The sequence below is a fragment of the Carassius auratus genome, chromosome 4 (assembly GCF_003368295.1).
Source record: "Carassius auratus strain Wakin chromosome 4, ASM336829v1, whole genome shotgun sequence".
Taxonomy (NCBI): Eukaryota; Metazoa; Chordata; class Actinopteri; order Cypriniformes; family Cyprinidae; genus Carassius; species Carassius auratus.
The window spans coordinates 2,884,943-2,904,979 of record NC_039246.1 but is presented as its reverse complement, the minus strand read 5'-3'; the positions used below and the strand labels follow the sequence as shown (position 1 = coordinate 2,904,979).

Sequence of the window (20,037 nt, the reverse complement as noted above, 5' to 3'; positions counted from 1 at the left end):
ATGTTTTGGATCCACTTGAACGGCAAATGTGTGTCTCACTTCGCTCCATTTGATCGTGAATCAGTTGATCATAAAGATGCATTAGTTAGTGGCCAGAAGAAATAACGGGGCTTTTCCAAACTTTTCTCACTTGAACCAAATTATTCCTGATTAGAATCACCGCGCGCTCACGAGACCTGCTGCTCGAAACAGTGTAAAAGCAGCTAAAGGGTCATTCCTATTTATTTCATCATATTTTCTCTAAAATGATTCACATATGTATAATAAATGGCTTAGATTGTATATTAAGGTCTTCTTTATCACTTAAACATGGATAATATAAATTATAAATACTATTTTTATTTTACACACCGTTTCATTGATATATGCATTCAATTTTATTATGTCCTCAGTGCAAAGTTATAAACCATGAAATGATAAAAAAAAAAAAACTCAAAATTAGTTTTAATTATAGACTAGGCTTAACTTCCTCTAATAATGCATATAAATTATTATTATTAATATTTTTATTTTACAATTTTCTTCAATTACCTTGTCTCTGAAGTCATTTTCCACCCTGTTAGTACATCCTCGCCTTCCAAAACCGACTGCAATTTCACTGAGACCATTTTATAGAAGTGACCATGTATTTTTCCCACTAGAATTCATCTGTACAAACTGAGGTAAGCTTCGACTCTCCTGGCTAACTTTTACTTTAGTTTTTGAAATGTTATCCTGCTTGTCCCCCCCTTAAAGTTCCACCCTGTTGGGCTATATTATGTTGATCACTCAGTGAGCTATGGCTAATTTAGCTCAAAAAAATTATAGTAGAATAAATAGTATTTAGTGCATATAGCATATAAATTTCTATATACGTAAAATACTGTGGAAGAACCCCTTGAGCTCCCAGGTCACTGGTGCTGAACTCGATCTTGGAGGTAAAAAACAAACAAACAAACAAAAAAAAGACCACCCCCTAGGCTGAGCATGAAATATTACAATGTTTAATAAAATTAATGCAGCATCCATTTTTCCCATCATAATTATCATCTTAATAAAAAACACAAAAACGGCATTAATGTCCATTACTTCTTGTGATGGTTTTTGTGGTTGGTTGTTAATCTAGTTAATCCAAATGATTTATTACATCTGTATTTTTAATCAAATATAAATAAAAAATAATTTATTATGTCTGTCCTCTCTAATTTGTAATTATTTCTCTAGCCATCTGAACAGACAATGGTTTTGCCAAAATGATTGATTGTGATAAGGAACCACATTGGTATTTTTTTGTGTCCCTCCCCCAAAGCAAATCTGGATTATTATTTATTTATTTATTTATTTTTAGTTTTTTTTTTTATTATATACAATATTATATAGGTGCAGTTCCACAGAAACCATGCAGGGCAATGACGAAAAGCTTGTCCACCTTTAATGAACCTGTTAACACTGGTGTTCTACCCTGTTATACTCCATTCCACCCTGTTAGACAAGTCATTTTAAATAATAATTTCACAGCAACGTTAAATGTTTGGCATATTTTTGTCTTATTTTGTGAGGTGAGGAGTACTAAAAGCATTTAAATATTTTTTGAGCATTTTTTTTATTTATTATTTATAACCTTATTGGCAAAAATTTGCACAAAAAGTACCTATTCTTAACAATTAAGACATTCTATTCATCAATAATTTTTGTTGTTGTTGCTTTTAAAATAAAAATAAAATTAAGATGGCATATGGGACATATACTATCCAAGAAAAGCTCATTATTGTGCAACATTTACATTTTAACATGTTGTGATAACTGTGCGTAACAGGGTGGAATATTTTCATGGCCAGGGTCTGAACAATCTACCCATAATTATTATTTTTTGAGTCCCCGAGCTTGATCGATATCCATTCCTAATAGTTAAACATGTCACTATTTTGGTAGAATGCAAGAAAACTAAAATCATGTACCGTATTTTTCGGACTATAAGTTGCACCTGAGTATAAGTCCGTCAATCCAAAAATACATCATGATGAGGGAAAAAAACATATATAAGTCTCACTGGACTATAAGTCGCATTTATTTAAAATCAAGAACCAAGAGAAAACATTACCATCTCCAGCCGCGAGAGGGCGCTCTTCATGTCTTCAGTGTAGGATACAGGAGCACTGAGCAGCACAGAGCACCCTCTCGCGGCTGGAGACGGTAATGTTTTCTATTGGTTCGTTTCTCTCGGTTCATGTCAAATACATTTTGGTAAATAAGTCGCACCTGACTATAAGTCGCAGAATCAGCCAAACTATGAAAAAAAGTGCGACTTATAGTCCGGAAAATACGGTAACTTTTTTTCCAACACTTACAAAGCCAAAATGTTATCGCATACCAGGAATGACCTGAAAACAACAAACTTGTGATGACAAAATTTACAATACAACTGCAAATTATTTAATGAGAGTGGAATATAATGTGAAATACAATCAATACTGATAATGTAAATAACTAATACTTACTGTAAATAACAAATGCCTAAAAATGAAGAGTATCTTTAATTTGTTATTAGTATGTAGCAGTCATTTTTAATGGCCATTAGCTGTCACTCTGACTGACTCCCTTAACAGTGTGCTGACTACTGAACAGTCCCTCCAGAAAAACGCGATTATGCGATCCCTTGTTTTAATGCATAATCAGCCAAAGGCCGCATATTTATGCAGGGTCGCATTTTTTCAAATACGCCGCTCTTTTGGCGCATAAATTACCGATTTCAGAAAGCAAAATATGCGGGGCTAGCATGATTTCATAATCCCTGTATTTTCGTTGCAAAAAACTCACATATATATTAGCAGAAAGTTGAAAAATGTTGCGTTTACTTAACACAAGCGCCATTTTCCCCTATTGCCATGGGAACCTTATGAAGTGACGTAATTAAATGACGTGAACATCATCTGCAAATCCCGCAGTGAAACCAGGGTGAAACTTGAAGCGCGCAAATCATTCTTATTTGCCAACATAAATAAGCGCAAAAGAATGCGCGAAGCAGTTTCCCGATTTGTTACATGACAGTAGAGCCAAGTTATATTGCGAGAACTTGCGAAAACTGCGGTTTGATGAAATGGAGAAAAAAAGGTGATTCCCCCAACACCCCCTTCTCACTAGGCTACTAACACTGTTGTAGTCTTATTCAGAAGTTGATGCAAATTTACAGTTGTATGATTGCACTTTTTTGTTACAGAACAGTACCAAAAACCTACAGCTGTAATTATATTAGTAGTATGTAAAATAATTTACGTTGCAGTAAGAGATTGCAACTTAAATATTCTGTGATTTAGTATGCTCGCTTATCATATTAATAAATAAGTAATTACTCTTTACATTAAGGTAGTAGCCTAGTGAGAAAAAGGTGTTGGGGGAATCCAATTTTTTTCTCTTTTTCATCAAACCGCAGTTTTTGCAAGTTCACGCAATTTCATCGCATAAAATTTCTAAAATACCCTGCATATTCCATCGCATTTTTAAAGAAAACGTGCCGCAAAATCAAGTATTTTTGCCCGCAACAATCACAAAAAAAATCTGACTGAACTAGGGAGCTGATTGAGATGCACTTGGAATTTGGTTTAGATTCAATTTACTTTGTTAATTAATCTCATATTAAACAGAATAATGTGTCCAAACTCACAGAAAAACTGTTGAATCATCTTAGATCCACATGACGGAACTATTATAAAGATGGAGTTTATTAAAGAAGAGAGTGAAGACATGAAGATTGAAACATTCAGAGTCAAACATGAAGATACTGAGACACAAACAAAGATGGAGTTTATTAAAGAGGAGAGTGAAGAAACATCCAGACTCAAACATGAAGATACTGAGGAACAAACAAAGATGGAGTTTAATAAAGAGGATACTGAAGAAACATCCAGACTCAAACATGAAGATACTGAGGAACAAACAAAGATTGAATTTAATAATGAGGAGAGTGAAGAAACATCCAGACTCAAACACGAAGATACTGAGGAACAAACAGGTTGATTTTTACTCATTTGATATTTACTAAAGCATATGGTCTAGCACCTGATTTCTTTCCCCCTAAAAAAGTTTGTTTCCCTTTACGCAATTATACTACAATTCTTGCGTAGTTGCACAGTCACCATACATACGCTCAAAACTGACGTGTGCTCAGCACAACAGCAAGTCAAATGGTTCGAAATACTTACATTTCTACGAAACTTGAAAATAGTTTTGAGAAGAGATTTCAACAACTTGAAATTTAATTTCTCTTATTATTCCAGTTTATTATGAAATTCAATGTAATGTTTATGGCCTTGGCTATTCTGTCTTACACGTATACATTTTTGTAAAACGGTTAGTTCCCTCACTGGATTCTGATTGGTCAGCAGCAGTGTTTTATTCACGATACACGATACAACCTTCAGTTTCTGAAGTGAGGAAGGAAAATTACTGTAGTCATTAGTTTTCTGTTTCAGGTATGATTCTGTATGTATCAGTTTACACTGCAATGACACTTCACGTCATGCCCAACAACACACTTCAGCCATGATTTATTCACAGACGTATGTTCCCACTGGAAGCTTAAAGACGATGTTGCAGGTTAACCACCACTGTCGATTAATGGGTACATAAATCACTCAAGATATGTATTTCATTTTTAAAATGTCTCAAAAATGGTCTTAAAGACAAGTTTTTTAAGTTTTTGGTATTAACAGTTCTTTTACACAATTCGGTGATGACTTTGTCTTTGTCATCTAGAAATAGAAGGCATCATGCTAGTTATGTGGACGTTTCTAAGCGCTTACCTCTTCCTCTGATGAAAATGTTGTTGTAAACATAGCCGCGTGTCTGTCACTGTGTTTGGCAGGTGCTTGTGTGGGTGCCGTCTAGGGCTGTGCAAAAAATCAAATGTGATTTTCATGCACCTCTCATCAGTAAATACGCTCCTGTAATTAGAAGTATATCTCCAGCACGTGCGTTCAGATCAGGGTTGCCAGGTGTTCACAACAAATCCTGCCCAGTTGCTTCTTAAAACTAGTCCAAAACTAGTCCAATTGCGTTTCCGGGAGGTTCCCAGATAAAAATTGCTTCCCGGGGTTAAAATATACATTTTTTGGCAGGGCTGCCTAGCATTTTAGGGACTAAATATCATGTTATTGGTATTGGGGTTGCTTCAAACCGCGGACATGAAAAACAATTGCAGACTTGGCAACACTGGTTCAGGTGGAGTGGCAGTGTCTACCGACAACTAACACAAAATCGCTTTCAAAATCGACAAAGAATCGCCACCGATTTTAACATCGATTTTGTGTAGATTGTCAGTTAATTACGGCTCGGTGTAGTAAATGCCAACCGGTGTTGCCAAGTCTGTGGTTGTTTTTCATGTCTGCGGTTTGACGTAATGCAATGCATTGTGGGTGAAAGGATAACCGTTGCAAACCGCTGTAAGATAGTGCCTACTTTTTCTTATTATATTCCGTTTTGTTATACCCAACAAAATAAAATACAATGGATAACAGTTTAAATTTTTATTACCAACAAGCAAATTGCAAAAATATGAAATATTAAAGGGATACCTGTGTATTAAGACTTGTATGGCTTAATATTTCTATTTCAAAAGCTTCATTTGTCTTCAGACAAAAGGCTCAACACACAAAAACATATAATATATTAAGATCCTATTTAAAATACCAATGTCAGTTGGCCCTTTTCACCAAAGGCATATTGTACCGTCTTGGGAAGTCGTGGGAAGTCGTGGCCTAATGGTTAGAGCGTCGGACTCCCAATCCCAATCGAAGGGTTGTGAGTTCTAGTCTCTGGCCGGACGGAATTGTGGGTGGGGGGAGTGCATGAACAGTTCTCTCTCCACCTTCAATACCACGACTTAGGTGCCCTTGAGCAAGGCATCGAACCCCAAACTGCTCCCCGGGCGCCGCAGCATAAATGGCTGCCCACTGCTCCGGGTGTGTGCTCACAGTGTGTGTGTGTGTTCACTGCTCTGTGTGTGTGCATTTCGGATGGGTTAAATGCAGAGCACAAATTCTGAGTATGGGTCACCATACTTGGCTGAATGTCACTTCACATTTCCAGATAGAAGATAAGTAGTTGAAAAGAAGTGTACAGAGAATGAGACATAGATGACAGAGGCTTTCCTTTTTAGTGCCACAGTGTAAAGATCGGTGTTTTCACTGTTTTACATGGAAGAAGCTCTGGGCAGATGACATATGGAGGTCAGTGTTTCGTGAAATCCAATGTTTGTTAACCCTTTAGGTTCCAAAATGCATCCATTTAGGGAAAATGCTGTATTGGGATGACTAAGGATGCAACAATTATATTTATTCAGAACCGATTTGATACCGAAAATTCCGAGTATCTCCCAACACCGATCCAATCAGATACCAGTAGGGCTGCTCCAATCACGATCGGCCGATCGTTAATGCGCATCTCGTCAGTAAAGCCGGTTCTCTAATCAGCGGTAAATTCCATCAGGTGCGTGATTTCACATAGAGCAGCTGTTACTACACAGAGCCGTTGTTAACTGAGAAGATGCGCCAATAAACGCTGAAAATGAACGTGAAAAGTATTATAATGCTTAAGGTGCCAGTATAGAGTGCCACAGAGTGCTTATGAGCATCCCATGCGCAGAATGATGAGCTTGAAATAACACCGAGTCACAGTGTGTAGCTGTGCAGCCATCCGAGTCCACATAGACAAGTTAGTACAACACACAAGCTGCTCGGCTCAATCCGATCTGCCACTCCATCTCCTTTGGGCAAACGGTCGAAATGATCACTTGTGAATATTATCGCCTTGCACGGTGGCACCATTGCACTGCAAAGATGCACCAGGAGTAGCGTGACTATTAGATGACTGATCATCATTTACAGAATGCAAATATTCTCTTTCAGTCAGAATCGGTGAATAACATTTGCAACACATCCACGGTACAACATTCTATTAGACATTTGGCGATTTTCTCTCACTAATATCACCATTTACACGCTATGAACTGAACTACTTCCACATCAATGACACGAGGAAGGTGCATGTGCAGTCAGCTCACTAGAGGCTCTTAGAGGGTTAACTGGAGCAAAGGAAGCAAAGTTTCCTTTAGCAAAGGAAAACCAGTCTCCTCTGACTTTCTTCTTTACAGATCTTCACCTGTACTTACAATTCTTAACCGTTGTTGTGTTGATCTCTTCCTTGTGCTTCCGTGTTTGCCGCTTATGAGTGGCGCATGCACAAAGCTGACCTCCATACGTCATCAGGCCGAAACTGCTTCAGTTTACAACAGTGAGTGTAAGCTACATTAAAGTGATTAGTAAGTTTTGCATATGGTTATCACTACAGGAGGCCTTTAGTTGTGTTTCCACCGCAGGAACTTTATCCAGGAACTAGGGACTTTGGGCTGGTACTTGGTGTGTTTCCATCGCAGGAACCAGGAACTAAATAAACTTCCGGGTAAAAAAATGCCCCTCAGAAAGTCCCTGCTGGGGAGGTGGTACTTTTTCAAAGTTCCGGAACTGTCGGGGGTGGGACTTGGGCACTAAACATCCTGATTGGTTGAGTTCACGCAGCATTGGTTGAGTTCAACCACAATTTATTCAGATCATTTTCAAAATATTACTGTTGTTGTGTCATGAAATGTAGTTTTAAAAGTATTTTCAGGAGAGAATGTAGTTGTTTAAAACTCAAATCCACAGTTTATTTATGAAGACCGCGCCTATTTAAAAATGTGTTTCGCCGATCTCGGAAACGGTCAGCTGCATGTGATCAGCGGGAGCTCAGTTATCACGTATCCGCCGAGCAGCAGCCTCACCTCGGTTAGACCTTCTGATGTGTGCCGCTGGCTCTGATGTCTCTTTAGTGGTTAAACATAACATATAATTCCTTTTGGGTAAATCTAACAGATAATATTTGGTCTGTATTCAATTTATATAGATGTTAAAATGAAATTAAAGAGAGGCAACTGATGTCAGGGTTCTGTAACTTCAGTCTAGTGTTATTCATGGTTTTAAGACAGAGCCCTGATACTCTCCTCATGTTATTGTTTTCATGTGAGCGCGCGGCTTTGAGACTGCTTGAGCCGTGCACTCTTGTCTGTGTGTCCTGTTTCTTGTTGGAGCGTGGTGTTCGGATCCCGGCACTCATGTTTTGCTGAGTTTCGGTTTCGTGTCGGGGACCGGACACTCGCGCTCCATGTGTTGTCTTGTATTTAGGGATCGACCGATATGCATTTTTCAGGGCCGATACCGATTATTACAGAACAAGGAGACTGATAACCAATATTTTGAACCGATATGTGTCTAGTGTAAAAATGAAAATTAATGTCAAAATTAAGAATAAAAAGGCCTCTGACAAAGACTCTTTCAATTATTTTAACACATCTTTAATTCTGAGAACTGTTCATAATAACAACATTAATATTAATAATAATAACAAACATAATTAAAGCTGCAAGCAGCGATGAACGGGCCCTCGCACACGGGCTCACCGGCAGCGAGTGGCTTTAGTAAATAGGTGAACGGTGAGAAACATGCATTTAAACTCATAGACTGACCACAAAAAAATACATGAATCTAAAAAAAATTCTAGGAGTAGTTTGTCGCAGCATAAAACATGTAACTTCCTGTTGCCAGCAGGTGGCGCTATGAGTATAACTGAATATGGGCATGTAGATCTGTTAAGGGCAGAAGTCTTATCTAACATGTGAAGTTTGGGGCCGATTGGACATTGTATGTCTGAGTTAAAGCAACTTCCTTTTTCATGGCGAAACATCAAAATTTCTCAGGCCGCCATGGACACGCCCTTTAACGAAACCTCAAAATCTTCACAATTTAACATCGCAAAGGCCTTTAGATTTAACTGACCAAGTTTGGTGTTGATCTGAATATATCTCTAGGAGTAGTTTGTTCAAGTACAACCCCTGAAAATGGCAAAAACAACGCCAATTTTGCCAAGAAAATTCTAAATAACCGACTTCCTGATGGGATTCGGATTTCGTACCTAGATACTTTTTTGTAGGTATTGGTGTTTTACATGTGTGTACCGATTTTTGTACATGTACGTGAAAAATAGCTCGAGGCGCACTCCATTGAATGTGTATATGCACTCCGTTGAAAGTTTATAGGTGGCGCTATCGAGCCATTTTGCCACACCCAATGGAATATTGGCCTTCAGATGTGTTCAGGCCAGGACTCTTATCACACATGTGAAGTTTGGGGAAGATCGGACACTTTATGCCTGAGTTATAACATCTTTTATTCCCATGACGAGACATCGAACTTCGTCACGGCGCCATGGACACACCTTTTAACAAAAACTCAAGATCTTCACAACTAAACATCACACAGGTCTTTAGATTAGACTGACCACAAAAAATACATTGATGTAATAAAATTTCTAGGAGTAGTTCGTCGCAGTGTAAAATATGTCACTTCCTGTTGCCAATAGGTGGCGCTATGACTATAAATGAATATGGGCATGTAGATCTGTTCAGGTCAAGATTCTCATCCAACATGTGAAGTTTGGGGCAGATTGGACATTATATGTCTGAGTTACAGCAACTTCCTTTTTCATGGCGAAACATCGAAATTTGTGAGGCCGCCATGGACACGCCCTTTAACGAAACCTCAAGTCCTTCGCAATTTAACATCGCAAATGGCTTTAGATTACACTGACCAAGTTTGGTGTTGATCTGAATAAATCTCTAGGAGGAGTTTGTTAAAGTACAACCCCTGAAAATGGCAAAAACAACACCAATTTTGAAGGGAAAATTCAAAATAACCGACTTGCTGTTGGGATCCGGATTTCGTACCAAGAGACTTTTTTGTAGGTATTGGTGTGTTACATGTGTGTACCAATTTTTGTACATGTACGTGAAACATAACTCGAGGCGCACTCCGTTGAAAGTGTATAGGTGGCGCTATAGATCCATTCTGCCACACCCGGTGGAATATTGGCCTGCAGATCTGTTCAGGCCAGGCCTCTTATCACATATGTGAAGTTTGGGGAAGATCGGACATTTTTTGCCTGAGTTATAACATCTTTAATTCCCATGGCGAGACATCGAAATTCGTCGCGGCACTATGAACAAGCCTTTTAACGAAAACTCAAGATCTTCACAACTGAACATCACACAGGCCTTTAGATTAGACTGACCACAAAAAAGACATTGATGTCATAAAATTTCTAGGAGTAGTTCGTCGCAGCGTAAAATATGTCACTTCCTGTTGCCAATAGGTGGCGCTATGACTATAACTGAATATGGGCATGTCAATCTGTTCAGGTTCGGAGTCTCATCAAACATAATGAAGTTTGGGGCAGATTGGACATTGTATGTGTGAGTTATAGCAACTTCATTTTTCATGGCGAATCATCGAAATTCGCCAGGCCGCCACGGACACGCCCTTCAACGAAAACTCAAGATCTTCGCAATTTAACATCGCAAAGGCCTTTAGATTAGGCATACCAAATTTGGTGTTGATTTGAAGAAATCTCTAGGAGGAGTTCGTTAAAATACAACACATGGAAATGACCAAAATTACACAAAATATGCTCATAATATTAAAATTAACCGACTTCCTGTTGGGTTCAGAATTTCGCTCCAAGAGTCTTTTTTGTAGGTATTGGTGTGTTACATATGTGTGCCAATTTTCGTGCATGTACGTGAAACATAGCTGGAAGGCTGTTGATTTTCTTGGCATAGGTGGCGCTGTCGAGCCATTTTGCCACACCCTCTTCTGAATCCTATATCAGACGAAAATTTTCACCAGGTTTGACGCGTGTGCAAAGTTTCATGACTTTTTGAGCATGTTAAAGCCCTCAAAAATGCGATTCATTCGGGAGAAGAAGAAGAAGAATAATAATAATAATAATTAAAGCTGCAAGCAGCGATGAACGGGCCCTCGCACCCGGGCTCACCGGCAGTGAGTGGCTTTAGTTAATAGGTGAACGGTGAGAAATATGCGTTTAAACTCATAAATATAAGTAGAATATATCAATGTTTATTCCATATATGTGCCAATCTTCCTGTTGCCAGCAGGTGGCGCTATCATTATAATGGAATATTGGCCTTCAGATGTGTTCAGGGCAGGACTTTTATCGAATATGTGAGGTTTGGGGAGGATTGGACACTTTATGCCTGAGTTACAACAACATCCTATTTCATGGCGAAACAATGAAATTTGTCAGGCCGCCATGGACACGCCCTTTAACGAAACCTCAAGATCTTTGCAATTTAACATCGCAAAAAGCTTTAGATTACACTGACCAAGTTTGGTGTTGATCTGAATAAATATCTAGGAGGAGTTTGTTAAAGTACAACCCCTGAAAATGGCCAAAACAACACTAATTTTGCAGAGAAAATTCCAAATAACTGACTTCCTGTTGGGATTCGGACTTCGTACCAAGAGACTTTTTCGTAGATATTGGTGTGTTACATGTGTGTACCGATTCTTGTACATGTACGTGAAACATAGCTCAAGGCGCACTCCGTTTAAAGTGTATACGCACTCCGTTGAAAGTGTGTAGGTGGCGCTATTGAGCCATTTTGCCACACTCGATGGAATATTGGCCTTCAGATCTGTTCAGGCCAGGACCCTTATCACACAAGTGAAGTTTGGGCAAGATCGGACATTTTATGCCTGAGTTATAACATCTTTTATTCCCATGGCGAGACATCGAACTTCATCACGGCGCCATGGACACACCTTTTAACAAAAACTCAAGATATTCACAACTAAACATCACACAGGTCTTTAGATTAGACTGACCACAAAAAAGACATTGATGTCATAAAATTTCTAGGAGTAGTTTGTCGCAGTGTAAAATATGTAACTTCCTGTTGCCAATAGGTGGCGCTATGACTATAACTGAATATTGGCATGTAGATCTGTTCAGGTCAAGAGTCTTATCCAACATGTGAAGTTTGGGGCAGATTGGACATTGTATGTCTGAGTTACAGCAACTTCCTTTTTCATGGCGAAACATCGAAATTTTTCAGGCCGCCATGGACCCGCCCTTTAACGAAACCTCAAGTCCTTCGCAATTTATTATCGCAAAGGGCTTTAGATTACACTGACCAAGTTTGATGTTGATCTGAATAAATCTCTAGGAGGAGTTCGTTAAAGTACAACCCCTGAAAATGGCAAAAACAACAGCAATTTTGAAGGGAAAATTCAAAATAACCGACTTCCTGTTGGGATCCGGATTTCGTACCAAGAGACTTTTTTGTAGGTATTGGAGTGTTACATGTGTGTACCAATTTTTGTACATGTACGTGAAACATAGCTCGAGGCGCACTCCGTTGAAAGTGTATAGGTGGCGCTATAGAGCCATTCTGCCACACCCGGTGGAATATTGGCCTGCAGATCTGTTCAGGCCAGGACTCTTATCACACATGTGAAGTTTGGGGAAGATCGGACATTTTATGCCTGAGTTATAACATCTTTTATTCGCATGGCGAGACATCGAACTTCGTCGCGGCGCCATGAACAAGCCTTTTAACGAAAACTCAAGATCTTCACAACTGAACATCGCACAGGCCTTTAGATTAGACTGACCACAAAAAAGACATTGATGTCATAAAATTTCTAGGAGTAGTTCGTCGCAGCATAAAATATGTCACTTCCTGTTGCCAATAGGTGGCGCTAGGACTATAACTGAATATGGGCATGTCAATCTGTTCAGGTTCGGAGTCTCATCAAACATGTGAAGTTTGGGGCAGATTGGTCATTGTATGTGTGAGTTATAGCAACTTCATTTTTCATGGCGAATCATCGAAATTCGCCAGGCCGCCACGGACACGCCCTTCAACGAAAAGTCAGGATCTTCGCAATTTAACATCGCAAAGGCCTTTAGATTAGGCATACCAAATTTGGTGTTGATATGAAGAACTCTCTAGGAGGAGTTCGTTAAAATACAACACATGGAAATGACCAAAATTACACAAAATATGCTCATAATATTAAAAATAACCGACTTCCTGTTGGGTTTAGAATTTCGCTCCAAGAGTCTTTTTTGTAGGTATTGGTGTGTTACATATGTGTGCCAATTTTCGTGCATGTACGTGAAACATAGCTGGAAGGCTGTTGATTTTCTTGGTATAGGTGGCGCTGTCGAGCCATTTTGCCACACCCTCTTCTGAATCCTATATCAGACGAAAATTTTCACCAGGTTTGACGAGTGTGCAAAGTTTCATGACTTTTTGAGCATGTTAAAGCCCTCAAAAATGCGATTCATTCGGGAGAAGAAGAAGAAGAAGAATAATAATAATAAAAAACAAAGCAGATACAAGAGGGTCCTCGCACCTCGGTGCTCGGGCCCTAATTAAAGCTGCAAGCAGCGATGAACGGGCCCTCGCACCCGGGCTCACCGCCATCGTGTGGCTTTAGTAAAAAGGTGAACGTTGAGAAATATGCATTTAATGTCCTAAATATAAGTGGAATATATCAAAGTATATCCCATATATGTGCCAATCTTACCGTTGCCAGCAGGTGGCGCTATCATAATGGAATATTGGCCTTCAGATGTGTTCAGGCCAGGACTCTTATCAAACATGTGAAGTTTGGGGAAGATTGAACATTTTATGCTTGAGTTACAACAACTTCTCTTGCTGTGGCAAGACATCAAATTTTGTCATGGCGCCATGGAAACGCCCTTTAACAAAAACTCAAGATCTCCAAAAGTTAACATTGCACAGGCCTTTAGATTAGACTGACCACAAAATATATGTTAATCTCAAAAAAATTATAGGAGTAGTTTGTCGCAGCATAAAACATGTCACTTCCTGTTGCCAATAGGTGGCGCTAGGACTATAACTGAATGTGGGCATGTAGATCTGTTAAGGGCAGAAGTTTTATCTAACATGTGAAGTTTGGGGCAGATTGGACATTGTATGACTGAGTTACAGCAACTTCCTTTTTCATGGCGAAACATCGAAATTTGTCAGGCCGCCACGGACACGGCCATTAACGAAAACTCAAAAGCTTCGCAATTTAACATCGCAAAGGCCTTCAGATTAGGCATACCAAATTTGGTGTTGATCTGAATAAATCTCTAGGAGGAGTTCGTTAAAATACAACGCATGGAAATGACAAAAATGACACAAAATTTGCTCATAATATTAGTAATAACCGACTTCCTGTTGGGTTTTGGATTTTGCTCCAAGAGACTTTTTTGTAGGTATTGGAGAGTTACATGTGTATACCGATTTTCATACATGTACATGAAACGTAGCTCGAGGCGCACACCGTTGAACGTGTATAGGTGGCGCTGTTGAGCCATTTTGCCACACCCACTTCTGAAACCCATATCAGACGTAAATTTTCGCCAGTTCTGAGGTGTGTGCAAAGTTTCATGACTTTTCGAGCATGTTTAGGCCCTCAAAAATGCGATTCATTTTGGAGAAGAAGAAAAATAATAATAATTAAAGCTGCAAGCAGCGATGAACGGGCCCTCGCACCCGGGCTCACCGCCATCGTGTGGCTTTAGTAAAAAGGTGAACGTTGAGAAATATGCATTTAAACTCATAAATATAAGTGCAATATATCAAAGTTTATTCCATATGTGTGCCAATCTTCCTTTTGCCAGCAGGTGGCGCTATCGTTATAATGGAATATTGGCCTTCAGATGTGTTCAAGCCAGGACCCTTATCACACATGTGAAGTTTGGGCAAGATCGGACATTTTATGCCTGAGTTATAACATCTTTTATTCCCATGGCGAGACATCGAACTTCGTCATGGCGACATGGACATGCCTTTTAACAAAAACTCAAGATCTTCACAACTAAACATCACACAGGTCTTTAGATTAGACTGACCACATAAAAGACATTGATGTCATAAAATTTCTAGGAGTAGTTTGTCACAGTGTAAAATATGTCACTTCCAGTTGCCAATAGGTGGCGCTATGACTATAACTGAATATTGGCATGTAGATCTGTTCAGGTGTAGAGTCTTATCAAAAATGTGAAGTTTGGGGCGGATTGGACATTGTATGTGTGAGTTATAGCACCATCATTTTTCATGGCGAATCATCGAAATTTGTCAGGCCGCCATGGACACGCCCTTTAACGAAACCTCAATTCCTTCGCAATTTAACATGGCAAAGGGCTTTAGATTACACTGACCAAGTTTGGTGTTGATCTGAATAAATCTCTAGGAGGAGTTCGTTAAAATACAACCCCTGAAAATGACAAAAACAACACCAATTTTGCAGGGAAAATTAAAAATAACCGACTTCCTGTTGGGATTCGGGTTTCGTACCAAGAGACTTTTTTGTAGCTATTGGTGTGTTACATATGTTTACCGATTTTCGTACATGTATATGACATGTAGCTCGAGGCGCACTCCATTGAAAATGTATAGGTGGCGCTATCGAGCCATTTTGCCACACCCAATGGAATATTAGCCTCCAGATGTGTTCAGGTCAGTACTCTTATCAAACATTTGAAGTTTGGGCAAGATCTGATATTTTATGACTGAGTTACAACAACTTCTACTCCCATGGCGAGACATCGAACTTTGACATGGCGCCATGGACACGCCCTTTAACGAAAACTCAAGATCTTCTCAATTTAACATCGTACAGGCCTTTAGATTAGACTGACGACAAAAAAGACATTGATGTCAAAAATTTCTAGGAGTAGTTTGTCGCAGCGTAAAATATGTCACTTCCTGTTGCCAATAGGTGGCGCTATGACTATAACTGAATATGGTCATGTCAAACCGTTCAGGACAGGAGTCTCATCAAACATTTGAAGTTTGGGGCAGATTGGTCATTGTATGTCTGAGTTATAGCAACTTCCTGTTTCATGGCGAATCATCGAAATTCGCCAGGCCGCCACACACAGGCCCTTCAACGAAAACTCAAAAGCTTCGCAATTTAACATCGCAAAGGCCTTTATATTAGGCATACCAAATTTGGTGTTGATCTGAATTAATCTCTAGGAGGAGTTCGTTAAAATACAACGCATGGAATTGACAAAAATGACACAAAATTTGCTCATAATATTAGAAATAACCGACTTCCTGTTGGGTTTCGGATTTTGCTCCAAGAGACTTTTTTGTAGGTATTGGAGAGTTACATGTGTATACCGATTTTCATACATGTACATGAAACGTAGCTTGAGGCGCACACCGTTGAACGTGTATAGGTGGCGCTGTTGAGCCATTTTGCCACACCCACTTCTGAAACCCATATCAGACGTAAATTTTCGCCAGTTCTGAGGTGTGTGCAAAGTTTCATGACTTTTCGAGCATGTTTAGGCCCTCAAAAATGCGATTCATCTTAGAGAAGAAGAATAATAATAATAATAATAATAAACGGAGCAATTCCAAGAGGGTCCTCACACCATCGGTGCTCGGGCCCTAATTAAAGCTGCAAGCAGCGATGAACGGGCCCTCGCACCCGGGCTCACCGGCAGCGAGTGGCTTTAGTAAATAGGTGAACGGTGAGAAACCTGCATTTAAACTCATAAATATAAGTGGAATATATCAAAGTTTACTCCATATTTGTGCCAATCTTTGTGTTGCCAGTAGGTGGTGCTCTCATTATAATGGACTATTGGCCTTCAGATGTGTTCAGGCCAGGACTCTTATCACACATGTGAAGTTTGGGGAAGATCGGACATTTTATGCCTGAGTTATAACATCTTTTATTCCCATGGCGAGACATCGAACTTTGCCATGGCGCCGTGGACACGTCTTTTAATGAAAACTCAAGATCTTCACAACTGAACATCGCACAGGCCTTTAGATTAGACTGACCACAAAAAAGACATTGATGTCAAAAAATTTCTAGGAGTAGTTCATCACAGCTTAAAATATGTCACTTCCTGTTGCCAATAGGTGGCGCTATGACTATAACTGAATATGGGCATGTCAATCTGTTCAGGTTTGGAGTCACATCAAACATGTGAAGTTTGGGGCTGATTGGACATTGTATGTCTGAGTTATAGCTACTTCATTTTTCATGGCGAATCATCGAAATTCGCCAGGCCGCCACGGACACGCCCTTCAACGAAAACTCAAGATCTTCGCAATTTTACATCTCAATGGCCTTTAGATTAGGCATACCAAATTTGGTGTTGATCTGAATTAATCTCTAGGAGGAGTTCGTTAAAATACAATGCATGGAAATGGCAAAAATTACAAAAAATTTGCTCATAATATTAAAAATAACCAACTTCCTGTTGGGTTTAGAATTTTGCTCCAAGAGTCTTTTTTGTAGGTCTTGGTGTCTTACATGTGTTTACCGATTTTCAGACATGTGCGTGAAACATAGCTCGAGGCGCACACCGCTGAACGTGTATAGGTGGCGCTATTGAGCCATTTTGCCACGCCCACTTCTGAAACCCATATCAGACGTAAATTTTCGCCAGTTCGGAGGTGTGTGCAAATTTTCCTGACTTTTTGAGTATGTTTAGGCCTTCAAAAATGCGATTCATTGGGGAGAAGAAAAATAATAATAATAATAATAAACGGAGCAGATACAATAGGGTCCTCACACCTTCGGTGCTCGGGCCCTAATTAAAGCTGCAAGCAGCGATGAACGGGCCCTCGCACCCGGGCTCACCGCCATCGTGTGGCTTTAGGAAAAAGGTGAACGTTGAGAAATATGCATTTAAACTCATAAATATAAGTGCAATATATCAAAGTTTATTCCATATGTGTGCCAATCTTCCTGTTGCCAGCAGGTGGCGCTATCGTTATAATGGAATATTGGCCTTCAGATGTGTTCAAGCCAGGACCCTTATCACAGATGTGAAGTTTGGGCAAGATCGGACATTTTATGCCTGAGTTATAACATCTTTTATTCCCATTGCGAGACATCGAACTTCGTCATGGCGACATGGACATGCCTTTTAACAAAAACTCAAGATCTTCACAACTAAACATCACACAGGTCTTTAGATTAGACTGACCACAAAAAAGACATTGATGTCATAAAATTTCTAGGAGTAGTTTGTCACAGTGTAAAATATGTCACTTCCAGTTGCCAATAGGTGGCGCTATGACTATAACTGAATATTGGCATGTAGATCTGTTCAGGTGAAGAGTCTTATCAAAAATGTGAAGTTTGGGGCGGATTGGACATTGTATGTGTGAGTTATAGCACCATCATTTTTCATGGCGAATCATCGAAATTTGTCAGGCCGCCATGGACACGCCCTTTAACGAAGCCTCAATTCCTTCGCAATTTAACATGGCAAAGGGCTTTAGATTACACTGACCAAGTTTGGTGTTGATCTGAATAAATCTCTAGGAGGAGTTCGTTAAAATACAACCCCTGAAAATGACAAAAACAACACCAATTTTGCAGGGAAAATTAAAAATAACCGACTTCCTGTTGGGATTCGGATTTCGTACCAAGAGACTTTTTTGTAGCTATTGGTGTGTTACATATGTTTACCGATTTTCGTACATGTATATGACATGTAGCTCGAGGCGCACTCCATTGAAAATGTATAGGTGGCGCTATCGAGCCATTTTGCCACACCCAATGGAATATTAGCCTCCAGATGTGTTCAGGTCAGTACTCTTATCAAACATTTGAAGTTTGGGCAAGATCTGATATTTTATGACTGAGTTACAACAACAACTACTCCCATGGCGAGACATCGAATTTTGACATGGCGCCATGGACACGCCCTTTAACGAAAACTCAAGATCTTCTCAATTTAACATCGTACAGGCCTTTAGATTAGACTGACGACAAAAAAGACATTGATGTCAAAAATTTCTAGGAGTAGTTTGTCGCAGCGTAAAATATGTCACTTCCTGTAGCCAATAGGTGGCGCTATGACTATATCTGAATATGGTCGTGTCAAACTATTCAGGACAGGAGACTCAGCAAACATGTGAAGTTTGGGGCAGATTGGTCATTGTATGTCTGAGTTATAGCAACTTCCTGTTTCATGGCGAATCATCGAAATTCGCCAGGCCGCCACACACAGGCCCTTCAACGAAAACTCAAAAGCTTCGCAATTTAACATCGCAATGGCCTTTAGATTAGGCATACCAAATTTGGTGTTGATCTGAATTAATCTCTAGGAGGAGTTCGTTAAAATACAATGCATGGAAATGACAAAAATGACACAAAATTTGCTCATAATATTAGAAATAACCGACTTCCTGTTGGGTTTCGGATTTTGCTCCAAGAGACTTTTTTGTAGGTATTGGAGAGTTACATGTGTATACCGATTTTCATACATGTACATGAAACGTAGCTCGAGGTGCACACCGTTGAACATGTATAGGTGGCGCTGTTGAGCCATTTTGCCACACCCACTTCTGAAACCCATATCAGACGTAAATTTTCGCCAGTTCTGAGGTGTGTGCAAAGTTTCATGACTTTTCGAGCATGTTTAGGCCCTCAAAAATGCGATTCATCTTAGAGAAGAAGAATAATAATAATAATAATAATAATAATAAACGGAGCAATTCCAAGAGGGTCCTCACACCATCGGTGCTCGGGCCCTAATTAAAGCTGCAAGCAGCGATGAACGGGCCCTCGCACCCGGGCTCACCGCCATCGTGTGGCTTTAGTAAAAAGGTGAACGTTGAGAAATATGCATTTAATGTCCTAAATATAAGTGGAATATATCAAAGTATATCCCATATATGTGCCAATCTTACCGTTGCCAGCAGGTGGCGCTATCATTATAATGGAATATTGGCCTTCAGATGTGTTCAGGCCAGGACTCTTATCAAACGTGAAGTTTGGGGAAGACTGAACATTTTATACTTGAGTTACAACAACTTCTCTTGCTGTGGCAAGACATCAAATTTTGTCATGGCGCCAATGGAAACGCCCTTTAACAAAACTCAAGAATCTCCAAAAGTTAACATTGCACAGGCATTTAGATTAGACTGACCACAAAAATATATGTTAATCTCAAAAAAATAATAGGAGTAGTTTGTCGCAGCGTAAAACATGTCACTTCCTGTTGCCAATAGGTGGCGCTATGACTATAACTGAATGTGGGCATGTAAAACTGTTAAGGGCAGAAGTTTTATCTAACATGTGAAGTTTGGGGCAGATTGGACATTGTATGTCT

The 20,037-nt window shown here is 39.6% G+C and overlaps 1 protein-coding gene across 1 annotated transcript in view; it reads left to right on the top strand.

The window, feature by feature from the left end:
* LOC113066531 (gastrula zinc finger protein XlCGF57.1-like) overlaps nucleotides 1-20,037 on the top strand; it is a 1,043,158-nt gene that overhangs the window by 117 nt on the left and 1,023,004 nt on the right. Inside the window, exon 2 of the mRNA XM_026238413.1 lies at nucleotides 3,665-3,988. Coding sequence (XP_026094198.1) covers nucleotides 3,665-3,988 — 324 coding nt within the window. The remainder of the gene's footprint in view (nucleotides 1-3,664; nucleotides 3,989-20,037) is intronic.